The 11,385-nt window shown below is 37.9% G+C and overlaps 1 protein-coding gene across 1 annotated transcript; it reads right to left on the reverse strand.

Annotated features, from left to right (window-relative positions):
* Positions 1–7,770: 7,770 nt before the first annotated feature.
* On the reverse strand, positions 7,771–10,335 carry LOC149171130 (cyclin-B2-1-like). The gene is made up of 9 exons (XM_089425854.1): positions 10,325–10,335; positions 10,083–10,089; positions 9,763–9,879; positions 9,580–9,669; positions 9,304–9,387; positions 8,854–8,952; positions 8,498–8,676; positions 8,137–8,208; positions 7,771–7,897 (listed from the first exon to the last, which is right to left on the reverse strand). The coding sequence occupies exons 1-9, from the start codon at positions 10,333–10,335 to the stop codon at positions 7,771–7,773; spliced, it is 786 nt and encodes a 261-aa protein (XP_089281980.1).
* Positions 10,336–11,385: the final 1,050 nt, after the last annotated feature.

Genomic DNA, 11,385 nt, shown 5'->3' on the forward strand with positions numbered 1-11,385 from the left:
GTGCAGTGATAGTTACAGGGAGATTGAGAGCTTCTTCTAAGACTAGGTGGAGAATAAAGGAGAGTGTAGGATATAGAGCGACTAGAGAGGTGAAGGTGTCATTTTCGACAGGGAGAAGAAGAGGCTATAATAAGACGAGAGTAAATGCTAACCCGGCCACAAGGGAGGCCAACAAAGAGTTGCTAGTGAGAATAGAACAAAGAAGTGAAGGCTATAGAAGCACTTTTTTAGAAAAAGACATAAGCATGATCCATTAGAGTTGCGCAAGGAGGAGAAGAAGCAAAGACCACCAGCTCAGCGCGAAGGGGAGAAACATATACCACCAAAGTTGCGCGAATGGAAGAGGCCAGAAAATATTAGAGAGGATAACCTTGATCACCCAAGGGGCACAAAGATAGTTGAAGGAAATTTGTAATCTATTTCTGGGACTTGGCGAAACTAAGCCCGGGGATAGGAGAAAGACAAAGAGAAAGAGCAGTGAAGATATGGGAACAAGCACAGAGATAACAAGATTATATAGATGTGCCAAGGGCCTTTACAGGATAGATAATTTGTTCATTTCACGGGGAGCCTGAGTAGTTGAGACTCGCTTGATTGACAAAGTCTGACAATGCTGTCTATACATTGTGATTTTCCTGATTCTATTATGCTTCTGAGTTCTAGCTTTTCGTATTGAGGTGACTGATGCCCACCTTGATGTCCTCAGCTTGAGTGCAATTCTCTGCACTTGACGACTTGAAGTCCTATGGGATGGGTTTTTGAGCAGTTTCATTGTCAATTCTAGATTCTCCCATAGGATGATTGACAGCCAAATTGGCCTGCATATCAGCTGTACCATTATTTTCTCTTAGGATATGATTGAAGGTGACTTCTCCAAGATACTGAAGATTTTTTTCCACCCTTTTGATTATTTGACTCAGAGTTCGGTTCTTGAGGCTTCTTCTCTCCACCATCGATTGAATAATTATTGCCAAATCCCCCATTATGACTGGGTTCTTCATACCTCGTTGCCTTAATATTTCCATTCCCAATAGGAGGTTGTATGCTTTTGCCCTATTGTTGGATAATTCTCCTAATCCCCATTCATAAGTGATGGGATTTATTCCTCTTGGATCGAAGATGAGACCTCTAGCTCAAGCCTTGCTTGGGTTAGACTTAGAAGCTCCATCAAACAATAAGAAGGGCCTATTTAATTTTTCTAACCATGCTTTAAAATCCTCTTTTTTAATTTTTATTTTCCAACTCTGAGTGCTAATAACAGATCTACTGATGGTTGATTTACTGGTGTTTTTTTGTTGATTTCTCATCGTAAATTCTAACCAGGTTCTTTCCTCTTGCTGCATATGTTTGATATCTATTGCTTTAGCTCCTTTGGAGTTGATGAACTCGATTGTCATGCTCTAGGGTTTAGCCAGTACTATTCTGTTTCTTGGAATGTGATCTTTGAAGATCCTCTTGTTTCTTGCTAACCAAATTTTCCAGCAAATAAATGAGGGCAAGCTCAGCCAATATCTTTTGATTGTTTCTTTACTTTTTAATGTATATGGATACTTTTTTTTCCAATTTATTAGGAGTGTTTGCAGAGGCAGGGAATGATGAATACTTACACCCATAGGTCTTACAAGCTCTTGCCAACAAGCACGAGCAAAGGGACATCCCATGAAGAGATGTTGGATGTTTTCTTCACTTTTTTGACACATTGCATGACGTAAAGGGCCTTCATAACCTTTCTTTTTTATATTATCAGCAGTAATAATCTTGTCTTTGAAGAGTTTCCACATGAACACTGATTTTTGGAAGGGATTCTATTTTCCATGCCTCCCTCCAATGATCCCGATCACTATTTTCTTGCTGATGTAAGGTGGCATATCATAGTTTGACTGAAAAAACTCCTCCATCAAGATCCCAACGCAAAGAGTCATTTTTGTCTAAGCTCAGAGGGGCAGCCCCTTTAGGATGCCAGATTAGTGACCTCCATTGAGGGACAAGGCCTTGGGGAAGATTGTGGACTCTCCAGTCCTCCCAATATCCATCTCTCCAAATAGAGATGTCTTCCAGTGTACTGATACCTTTTGAATTCATCCACCTTCTCAGGTCTTGAATATTTTCTTAAAAAGCTATAGGATGATTTCCCATTATTTTGTCCTTCCATATTTTGATGAGTCTACCATTCCCAGGGATCTTAGAGGACTTTTCTTTAATTAGGGGAAGGGTATTTTTAATCAAACTCTAGATCTGGTAAAATGGCCTTATTGCGAAACCTTTTTCTAATAATAGACTTCTATTATCGTTCATATATTTTGCTTTCAGGATTTGCTTCCACCAGAAACTCTCTCCAGTTATAAATCTCCAAATTATTTTTGCCCCCAGTACCAAATTCATTATCCGAGGAAGTATTATAGCCATGCCACCTTTCTCATAGGGTTGTGTTACTTCATCCCATTTCACTAGACTATGCTTCTTTGATTCTACTTTACCTCCTTGTCATAGGAAACCCCAGATTACTAGCTCAATTTGTTTATGTATGCTTGCCAGAGCTAGTATTGTTGTGTACTGATAATTTGGGAGTGAGGTGAGTAATTCTTTGATTAAGACCACCCTTCCTACCATGTTTACCTAGTTCATTCCCCAGTTTTTCAACTTGTTTTTCATTTTTTTATATGTACTTGTTCCACATCTCAGTATTTAGATTTTCTTTGGAGATAGGGAGGCCTAGATAATGAAAATGGCTCCATTTTTCTTGTAAAGGAATTTCCAAAATTTCTGAAATTTTTTGGAGAGCACGAAGAGGAGAGTTCCATCCAAAGATTCTACATTTTTTATTATTTAGAAGTCCACCAGAGACTTCCATAAAATTGTTCAACACCTTTTTTATTCTTCTTTCCATTATACAAGATGCCCCTCCCATGACCAAGGTGTCATCTACGAATAGAGAGTGGTTTATGATTTTTACTTCAGGGGAGATTGAGAGACCTGTGATAGACCACTCTTGTTTGCATTTCTCGAGATTTTAGCTCAGAGAGTCCGCCATTATAATATATAGGAAAGGAGAGAGGGGGCAGCCTTGATGAAGCCCTCTTGAACTTTGGAAATATTCACTTGGTCTTCCATTGATCAATGGAGAAATCCAGGGACCTACTATACAGGCCTTAATTATATCTATTGTCTTTTTTGAGAAACCAAATCTCTGAAGGACTGCCACAAGGAAGTCCAGATTGACCCTGTCAAAGGAATTTGCCATATCAAGCTTTATAATCATACCTTTTTCCTTTTTAAGAAGGCTAGAGTGTAGGTATTCTTGGATAATTAGGGTATTGTCAAGGATTTGTCTTTTTGGTACAAATCCTCCTTGGTTTTCTCAGATAATTTATGGGAGCACTACTTTTATTCTATTTTCCAGAAGCTTTGTAATAATTTTGTAGGAGGAATTACATAGAGAGATCAGCCTGAACCTGTTAAAAGTGTTTGCATTCGGTTCTTTTGGGACTAGAGCAAGGAAGGAGGAATTTATGAATCCTCCTATCTTGAATTTCCCAAAAACATTTCTGATCATTCTTATCAAATCTTTTTTATGATACTCCAATTATTTTATAGAAGGAGATAGGGAACCCATCCGGGCCTCGAGCCTTGTCTGGATGGAGATCCCAAATAACAGCAACCACTTCCTTCTCTTAAACTTCTTTTGTAAATTCACTGTTTTCTCCATCGCTGATTTTGTTTGGGGTATGTTGTATAAATTCTTCATACTCACTATGTGTTATTGAGGATGATGATTTTTTTTTGTAATATCTGAAATCCTCCTTCTTTATTTCCTCTTGTCCCCTCACTTATTTTCCCCCATTATCCATAATTCTGTCAATATGATTTTGTATTCTCCTGATCCTGGCAGTATTATGGAAGAAGGTTATGTTCTTATTGCTTGCTTTAAGCCATAAACTTCTGGACTTTAGTCTCCACTCTTCTTCTTCCCCTCTTTTTTTCCTATACAATTCCCAATACACTTGTTTTTCCTGCCATGGACTCTCCCATGTTTCCGCTTGCTACTCTGTTTGAACTTGGATTCTCTCTATTTTTTCTATTATTTCTAGCTTTCTTTTTTGTGTTTCTATTTGTTTTCTCCTTGCCCACTGTTTCAGCTCATTCCTCAATGATTTAAGTTTAGTTTCCCAGACATAATTAGGAGATCCAATGACTTGATTTTCCCAAATATCTCCAACGTTTTTTTTTCTTCATTGTTATCCCAAATGGAACTGAATCTAAAATGAACATGGCTAAAGTTCTCTAATAACCCATGTGAAAGTGCCACTGGTTTGTGATCCGATGCAATGTTATGAATGATTTTGGATTTTATTCCACTGAAGGAGGTGGCTATTATGTCTTGGATTAGGAATATTTCCAGCGTTTCCTTTATATTATTTTTACCAATTCTTTTGTTATTCCATGTATACTTCCCATTGCTAGGAGGCATGTCATTTAGTCTGCATGTTTCCATGATAGTTTCTACCATTTCCCTTGATGGATCAACATTATATTTCCCACCAAACGTCTCCTCTGCATTCAGTACCAAGTTCAAATCCCCTCCTATTATTATGCCTCTGTTTTGGACCTGTAATAGATGAATTTTTAAGGTGTCCCAATAGACTTTGTTATCCTTGTAATGATTTGGGGCATAAATGTTAACAATGCAACATATATCGTTTGACTTTTTTTTGTAGGTCTATTTTCATCCAATGCAACACTTTTTTTTCTTGAATCAACTCTCACTTCTGAATTTTCCATAGTGTACAAATACCTCCTGAAACTCCTATTGCTGGGATTGATGTTCCTTGGTAGTTTTTCATTTTTTGAGTCATGGTTTACATTTCCTTTTCATTTATCTTTGTCTCCTGGATCATAAAAATATCAGGCTTCTTTGACGCTATTAAGTCCTTCATTGCCTTGAATTTTGGCATGCTTCCCATTCCTCTGCAGTTCTAGGAGACTATATTCATTATCACTTGGATTTTAGAGTAGAGGGACCTTTCCCTCTGTTGGGTTAAGCAGTTTTTTCCTTATTTTTTTATAAAGGTATCCAGTGGTTGTTGGGTGCCCAGAGCCATATCCTTTGCCACTGCTTCATCTCTGATTTCTCGCTTGGATTTTCTGCCTACTCGTTTAGGGTGGTTAAGGGAGGAGAGGAGATCTTTGGAGATGGTTCGAGTGATTATTCAGTCGAAGGAGGAATGGGAGGGGCTATGTGAGAGGATGAGAGAGGAGGGGGAGGGAATAGAGGGCAAGGGGAAGAGAGGACTGGAGGAAGGAGGGGAGGAGGGAAGATCAGGGTCCCCAAGAGAGCTAAAGGGGTTAGAAGCCAAAATATCCGAAGACCTGGGGGAGGCGAGGTTGGAGGGCGAAGGGAGGATAATAAAAGGAGGTAAAGATGAGAAAGGAGGGGGGGAGTTTTAGAAGGAGAAGGCAAAGGAGTCGAGGAGGAGGTGGGGAGGTGGAGAAGGGTCGAGGATGGGAGGATGGAGACAGAAGAAGTATGGGATGAGGGTTTGGATGCTGACTTTTTCTTCTTGACCTGCTCCCATTTTGGTTCCTAGTTTTCTATTTCTTCTGATTCCTGATTTTTAGCACATCTATTAGCAAAATGACCATATTCATGACATACCTTGCATTTAAATGGAATTTGCTCATAATCTAATTATTGAATGTGAATTCAACTATCCACTTTGATCTTGACTACTTCCGAAAGTCCTTTCCCTAAATTAACTTCCACACATATTCTCGCTCAGGTATGCATGTTTTCCTTTGGCTCACTTCTGTCGATATAATTCCCCACTGCATTTCCTATTGCTTTAGTAGATTCATCTTCCCAGGAATGTAGAGGAATATGGGGAGGCCTCACCCATACTGGCACTGCATTTGGCACGTTGAACTCTGGATTGAAGTTCGGAGTCTATCTGTTGAGATAAAGCACTCTCGAATCCATGAAATATGGTTCGTTTCTGAGGATTAAATCTCTGTCCTCTTTTGATTTGAAGTGGAAGGTAAAATAACCTCCTCCACAAAACTTGATGGAGATTTCCCCATGATAGATGAGGCCTAGTTTCTTTCCACCCATTTGAGAACCGAATGGGGAGAGGACCAGAGTCCAATAAACTGACCAACTGGTCCTCGTTTAAAGAGGGATAGAGCAGCGCGACAAGGAAGGGAGGGAGGAAGAATTATTTCAGGTATTTCATTAATCTTCTTAACAAACTTTGATATGGACGACCTCAGATGAGACAGTCCAAGGGAGGAGATCAGAGAGGCAAAAGCTTCTGCATTTTTTCCTAGTTGAGCTGAAGTTCCAGTAGTTGAGGCAGGAATAGATGCACCCACAGGAGGAGGCTCTGCATGGTCCATCGTGTACTAGTTGAGGGCAGCAAACCTCGGGAGCAGGAGGCCCCAGGAGCCAAAGGGAGAAGGCGCGCTCAGAGTTTAAAATCACCAAGGTGAGAGGAGAGTGCTGAAAATCCATTGTCAGTAATATTCTTATCTAATAAAAAACACTATAAATAAAATCTCCTTCATTTTAAAAGAGATTTGCAACTCTAAAATCAATTTAAACTAACATTATTATTCAAAAAAAAATAATATTTATTAATTAATATAAATAACTACCATCTAAATCTAAATGTTATTTTTATGACTAATATTATTATTAATTAATTTTTAATATTTTGTGTTTGTTAATGAACGTAAATAACTACCATCTAAATGTTATTTTTATTTTTATTTTTCTAATGAGATGGATCATTCTATGTCATTTACTTGATACGATGCGAGAGGGAAGAAAAATTACTTATAATTGATAACATGTATTAACTTTATTTCAATTGTAATAAAAATAAATACGATAAATTGTTACGATGAAACTACGGGGAAAAGTTGGAAGGACGGACCAAGATGGAGCCTCTTTAAAGATTCAATGTTATACTTAATTCCATCTTAACCACTGGCGTGATGAAGGTGGGAGAGTGAGGGTTGTGGCTGCCAACACGCCATCTCCATTTGGGTTTGCGCGTTTCCTATGGTTTGCCTTATCAACGAAGTTTACAAAAGCAAAATGCTTTTAAAAACATGTTCAATCGTGTTTCTCGTGATCTATGAACTGCCACATATATCTATATATATTGTGAACAAGGAGTGGGGCTGATCGTGAGCACTGCGTGGTCGAAAATTTTAGTAACACCGATATTCACATTAACTCTCAAAGCCCAAGGGAACAAGCATCACTAATACAAACAAGAGTCTGTATTGTTGTATCGGCTACGTTTTATATACAACATTTGTTAGCAGAGATGGCTGCATTCTCTCATATTTATCAGAATAAGAGAGGGAGAGATGAATATTTGAATAGCGGATTAGCTTCTCCAGACGCGAAATGAACTAATAGCGGAACGCTGGGGTATGACTGTAATATCACCGCCTTGCTAGACAAGATCGATAGTATGGATAACATCAACACTGATCTAGAAAATAACCATAGTGTTCTGAATAATGTCGAGGGCGAGATGAAGATGAAAGTGGTTATAAATTCTGTAGAAGATAAAATTTGGTTGAAAGCACAAACAGATAATAATATCGAGTTCACCGATGAAGAGAGCAGTACTGAAGAGATGGGTTCAAATAAGCAAGGCGAATTAACAGCAGACGGGATTCTGAAGCGGCTTGCGTGACGTTTGATATGGGAGACTTCTTGTATTACAGCGATGCGTGCGGAGAGCTTGGTTTCTCTCACTACTACATGTAGGGGGTTTTAAGACAATATTTGAGTCCATTCTCGAGGTTTTCTTCCTTCTTGCATAGTTTCACGTGTGCCTTTTTTGCATTACTCATCGGCATAGAATCCGTGCTAGCTGCTTGATATCTGCACAAAGGAATCACGGGCGTAACATAAATTTTTGGCCACAGATTTAGTTTGCAGGTTGAACATGACAAAATATATGCAACAAAGCTTCATTTTAGAACATATAGGCCACCTTCAATTAGACTCCAAAAGTAAATCTGGTGCACATATTCATCAGTTGTTGGAACTGCAATTGTCTTCAGCAGATAACTTGGCAGGGCTTAAAAAGGCAACATAGCAAAAAAATTGGATCTGAATACTTCTTATGAACAACTCTCAGCTTATTTCCTCCCGCATTTAGGTGAAAATCAACCATGAAATACACACATTCCCTGGAACAATGCACATAAATGTTATTACTTCAATGTACAGAGTTAACAAAATGTGCGTACACCTCCAGATGCTTAGTATGTGCATTAGTATTAGATAAAGATTCAATTCAGACAAGGTGTTAGTAGCTGAGTTCTGACATATAGTTGATCAAGACACAATGTTCTGGCCGTAGCTAATCAACAATGCCTGCCTGTAATTGATGAAGAAACCTAAAATGTCCAGGAGTAGGATTTCTTTAAAAGGGTAAAATCACCAAAAGCATGATGCTTTAAAAATTTTAAGGCTTACGTCAGGTCTGCTTCAGAGTAGCCTGTATGAAGGGTAAGTGTTTTGTTACAACATGGATCCTTCCTCAAAGTGCATCGAGCAGTGTAGACAGCAGTAGCAGCAAGAATTGATGGATTGTACTTGCTCGTTATGTACTGAAGCAAACACATTTCAACCAAGAAGAATGCCATATTTTGCATCTGAATAACAGATAATACGACTTGTTAGTACAGCAGGGTATTATTAGGAATACAATGAAGAAAAGTAATTTAAAACATAAATGCTAGATTTTATGAGGAATTTTTGAAAGTAGATTTGATCAATGCCACACAGGCTGCTTTCAACAATATAAAAAGTGGTGTCATTCAAAACTTTACCACTTTGTTGGAATCAGCTGCCTTTAGAAACCTGAGGAGGAATACATATGGAGTGGGAACTGTAAGCTTGAAGTTCAGTTGCTTTAATATCGTAGACTCCTGCGAAGAGTTATTATCAATTGATCAGTGAATTTGAATGTTTGGAGACTATGTTGCAATCAATAACAAAGAATTATCAGTTAGAGCTAATTACCATGGCCACTATCTGTTCTGACGTGCATTCATTTGGGAAGATGCGGATGAAGTCATTGACTTGTAGCCAAGTATAAACTAGCTCTTATCAATATTGTGTTACCTTATAATATAATTTTTGTGCTGATTCCAGCATAAAGCGTAATCTTCTGTAGGAGTAGATATTGCTGGTGTATGTACTTTTATACAGCCAGCAGAGTGTTCTTTTAATTAGATATATACACATCCTTTCTTACAGATGTCAGCAAGTCATCCTACCTGTGGAGGACAGACTTCTTCATATTTGCTAGCTATAAACATTGCAACGATAGCAAGTAATGGAAAATTCTTCCTTGCAATACTCTAAATAGAAAGGTATCTGTCAATGATGTTCACAGTGAGATACAACGTCTCTGGAATTAATTCCAATTCCAGATGCACCTGAAAATTTTAAGATTTTGATGTCAGGCCTAAGAGATAGACCATATAAATCTCTTTTAGATCTAACTTTGACAACAAATGGAAGTTGGAACTAGCATAGGAACAAAGTTGTACCTCCACCAACCAATCAATCATGACTGCCCTCATCTTTGCATTGATTTTAACCTGGTTTCTCATATAATCTGGAGGTATGCAACTCACGTCCTGGGCATACATGAATGCAAAATTTTAGTTAAGGAAAATAAAACTTTACCTTCACCCTAAAAAGAAACTGCAATCATTGACAGAGAAACATACCTCAATTGTCCTGTAGAATTTATATATATCTTCAACGTGTTCAACAACTGCCAATTGGTTTTCAATGTTTCCATCATCAATGCTAGGAAGCACCTGATGGGAATCCCTGAATATATCCTGAAATACATTCATCAAGATTATTAATCATTTTCAGCCGACTTACATCATAAAGAAACACAACACTAACTTGAGGCTATCAAGATAACTAATCATTTTCATCCAACTTACAACATGACTAAACACAAAGCTATCTTAATGTTATAAAACTTGCTAGTAATTTGGAGTGGAAGGGGTTGGGCCACAACTGCTACAAGTTCTACCTCGTACCTGACAACATAAAAGATTGTTAGCCAAAGTTTCAATCTTTTAGAAATGGAACAAATTATTTCACTAAAAGTTAACAAAAAAAATAAGAAAATAACATTCTACTTACTGCACTAGTTGACACAACAACTCAAATATTATGGCAGTGGTTTCGGAAGTGATATTAGAAGATTCTACAAAAAAATTGAAATAAAGGCAAACTTTTGAAGAATATTATCACCGTGTCTTCTTCAATTACCGCTCGTCCATATCAGGTCCATAATGTCTTTCAATTTCACCAATTGATCTGAAATCAATTCCCTTCCCTTCATTTGCATTAAAAACATTCTTTCAAGGCAATAAGCCCAAACTTCTCAGAAGTTTTATGCATCCGTTGTACCCTTGTCCATACTGAGATGCATCTTCCACTAGAGAAGCATCTGACAATGATCGACATCTTAATAACCACTACCGTGTCTTGAACTTTGTAGTGAAATTCTTTCCTCTCAATGAGGATATTGAGTTCAGGTACTTAAAATTCATTTAGATCCAATTGCCTAAAGGCTTTCCTATTTGATTTTATATTGCTTCTATGTGCTGAAATTATGTCCAATAAAATTTTAATTGAACTCCATGAAATTACTAAGGGTACTTATTTATGCCATTTTTTCATGGTTGTTAACTCTCTATAGATGCCTTTTACAACATCCCTAAAGCCCTTTTCCAACGCTGATACAACCTACTACAGCCTACCCAACCTCTGTTTCTCATTGTTATTGCATATTACAAATCACCCAGCCTCTATTTCTCATTGGTTAAGGTCTGTTACAAACTTCTCTTTCTTTCTCCCTACCTAAGACTATTCTAGGTTATTTGTCTAACTTCTATTTATTGCTAATCAAGGTCGATGACAAACTTCTCAAGCTTGTCATTGAAGAGCCTGAATGCATAGTAGATACCCACATTACTTGAGTGTTTTCAATTAACACCAGGGGCCTGTGGTCCTGTACAACCCTACTCACAGTCCTTCCGACATATCTAAAAGAGTTCCCAGACATTTTTTTCCTTATCTGTGAAATGTATGAAATTATTTTTCTTGTATATGACTTGTTACAGCCCTACCCACAACTTTGTATCACTGCAATGAACAACTACCTCAAGAAGCCTGCATGTTGTTAATGTGATGTACACAAGCCCGAGGAACTGTGTTTATTGTAGTACCTAAGCCGTGGTGCCGTGATTGGTGTTGTTGTGGCAATTCTACAGTTCTTACTACACTTCTATAGTGATTTGTGGCTGAATAAATACTAATTTTTCCTA

This window comes from Pinus tabuliformis, chromosome 4_2 (assembly GCF_031772625.1).
Source record: "Pinus tabuliformis cultivar Carrire ecotype Pingquan chromosome 4_2, CPIR1, whole genome shotgun sequence".
Lineage (NCBI taxonomy): Eukaryota > Viridiplantae > Streptophyta > Pinopsida > Pinales > Pinaceae > Pinus > Pinus tabuliformis.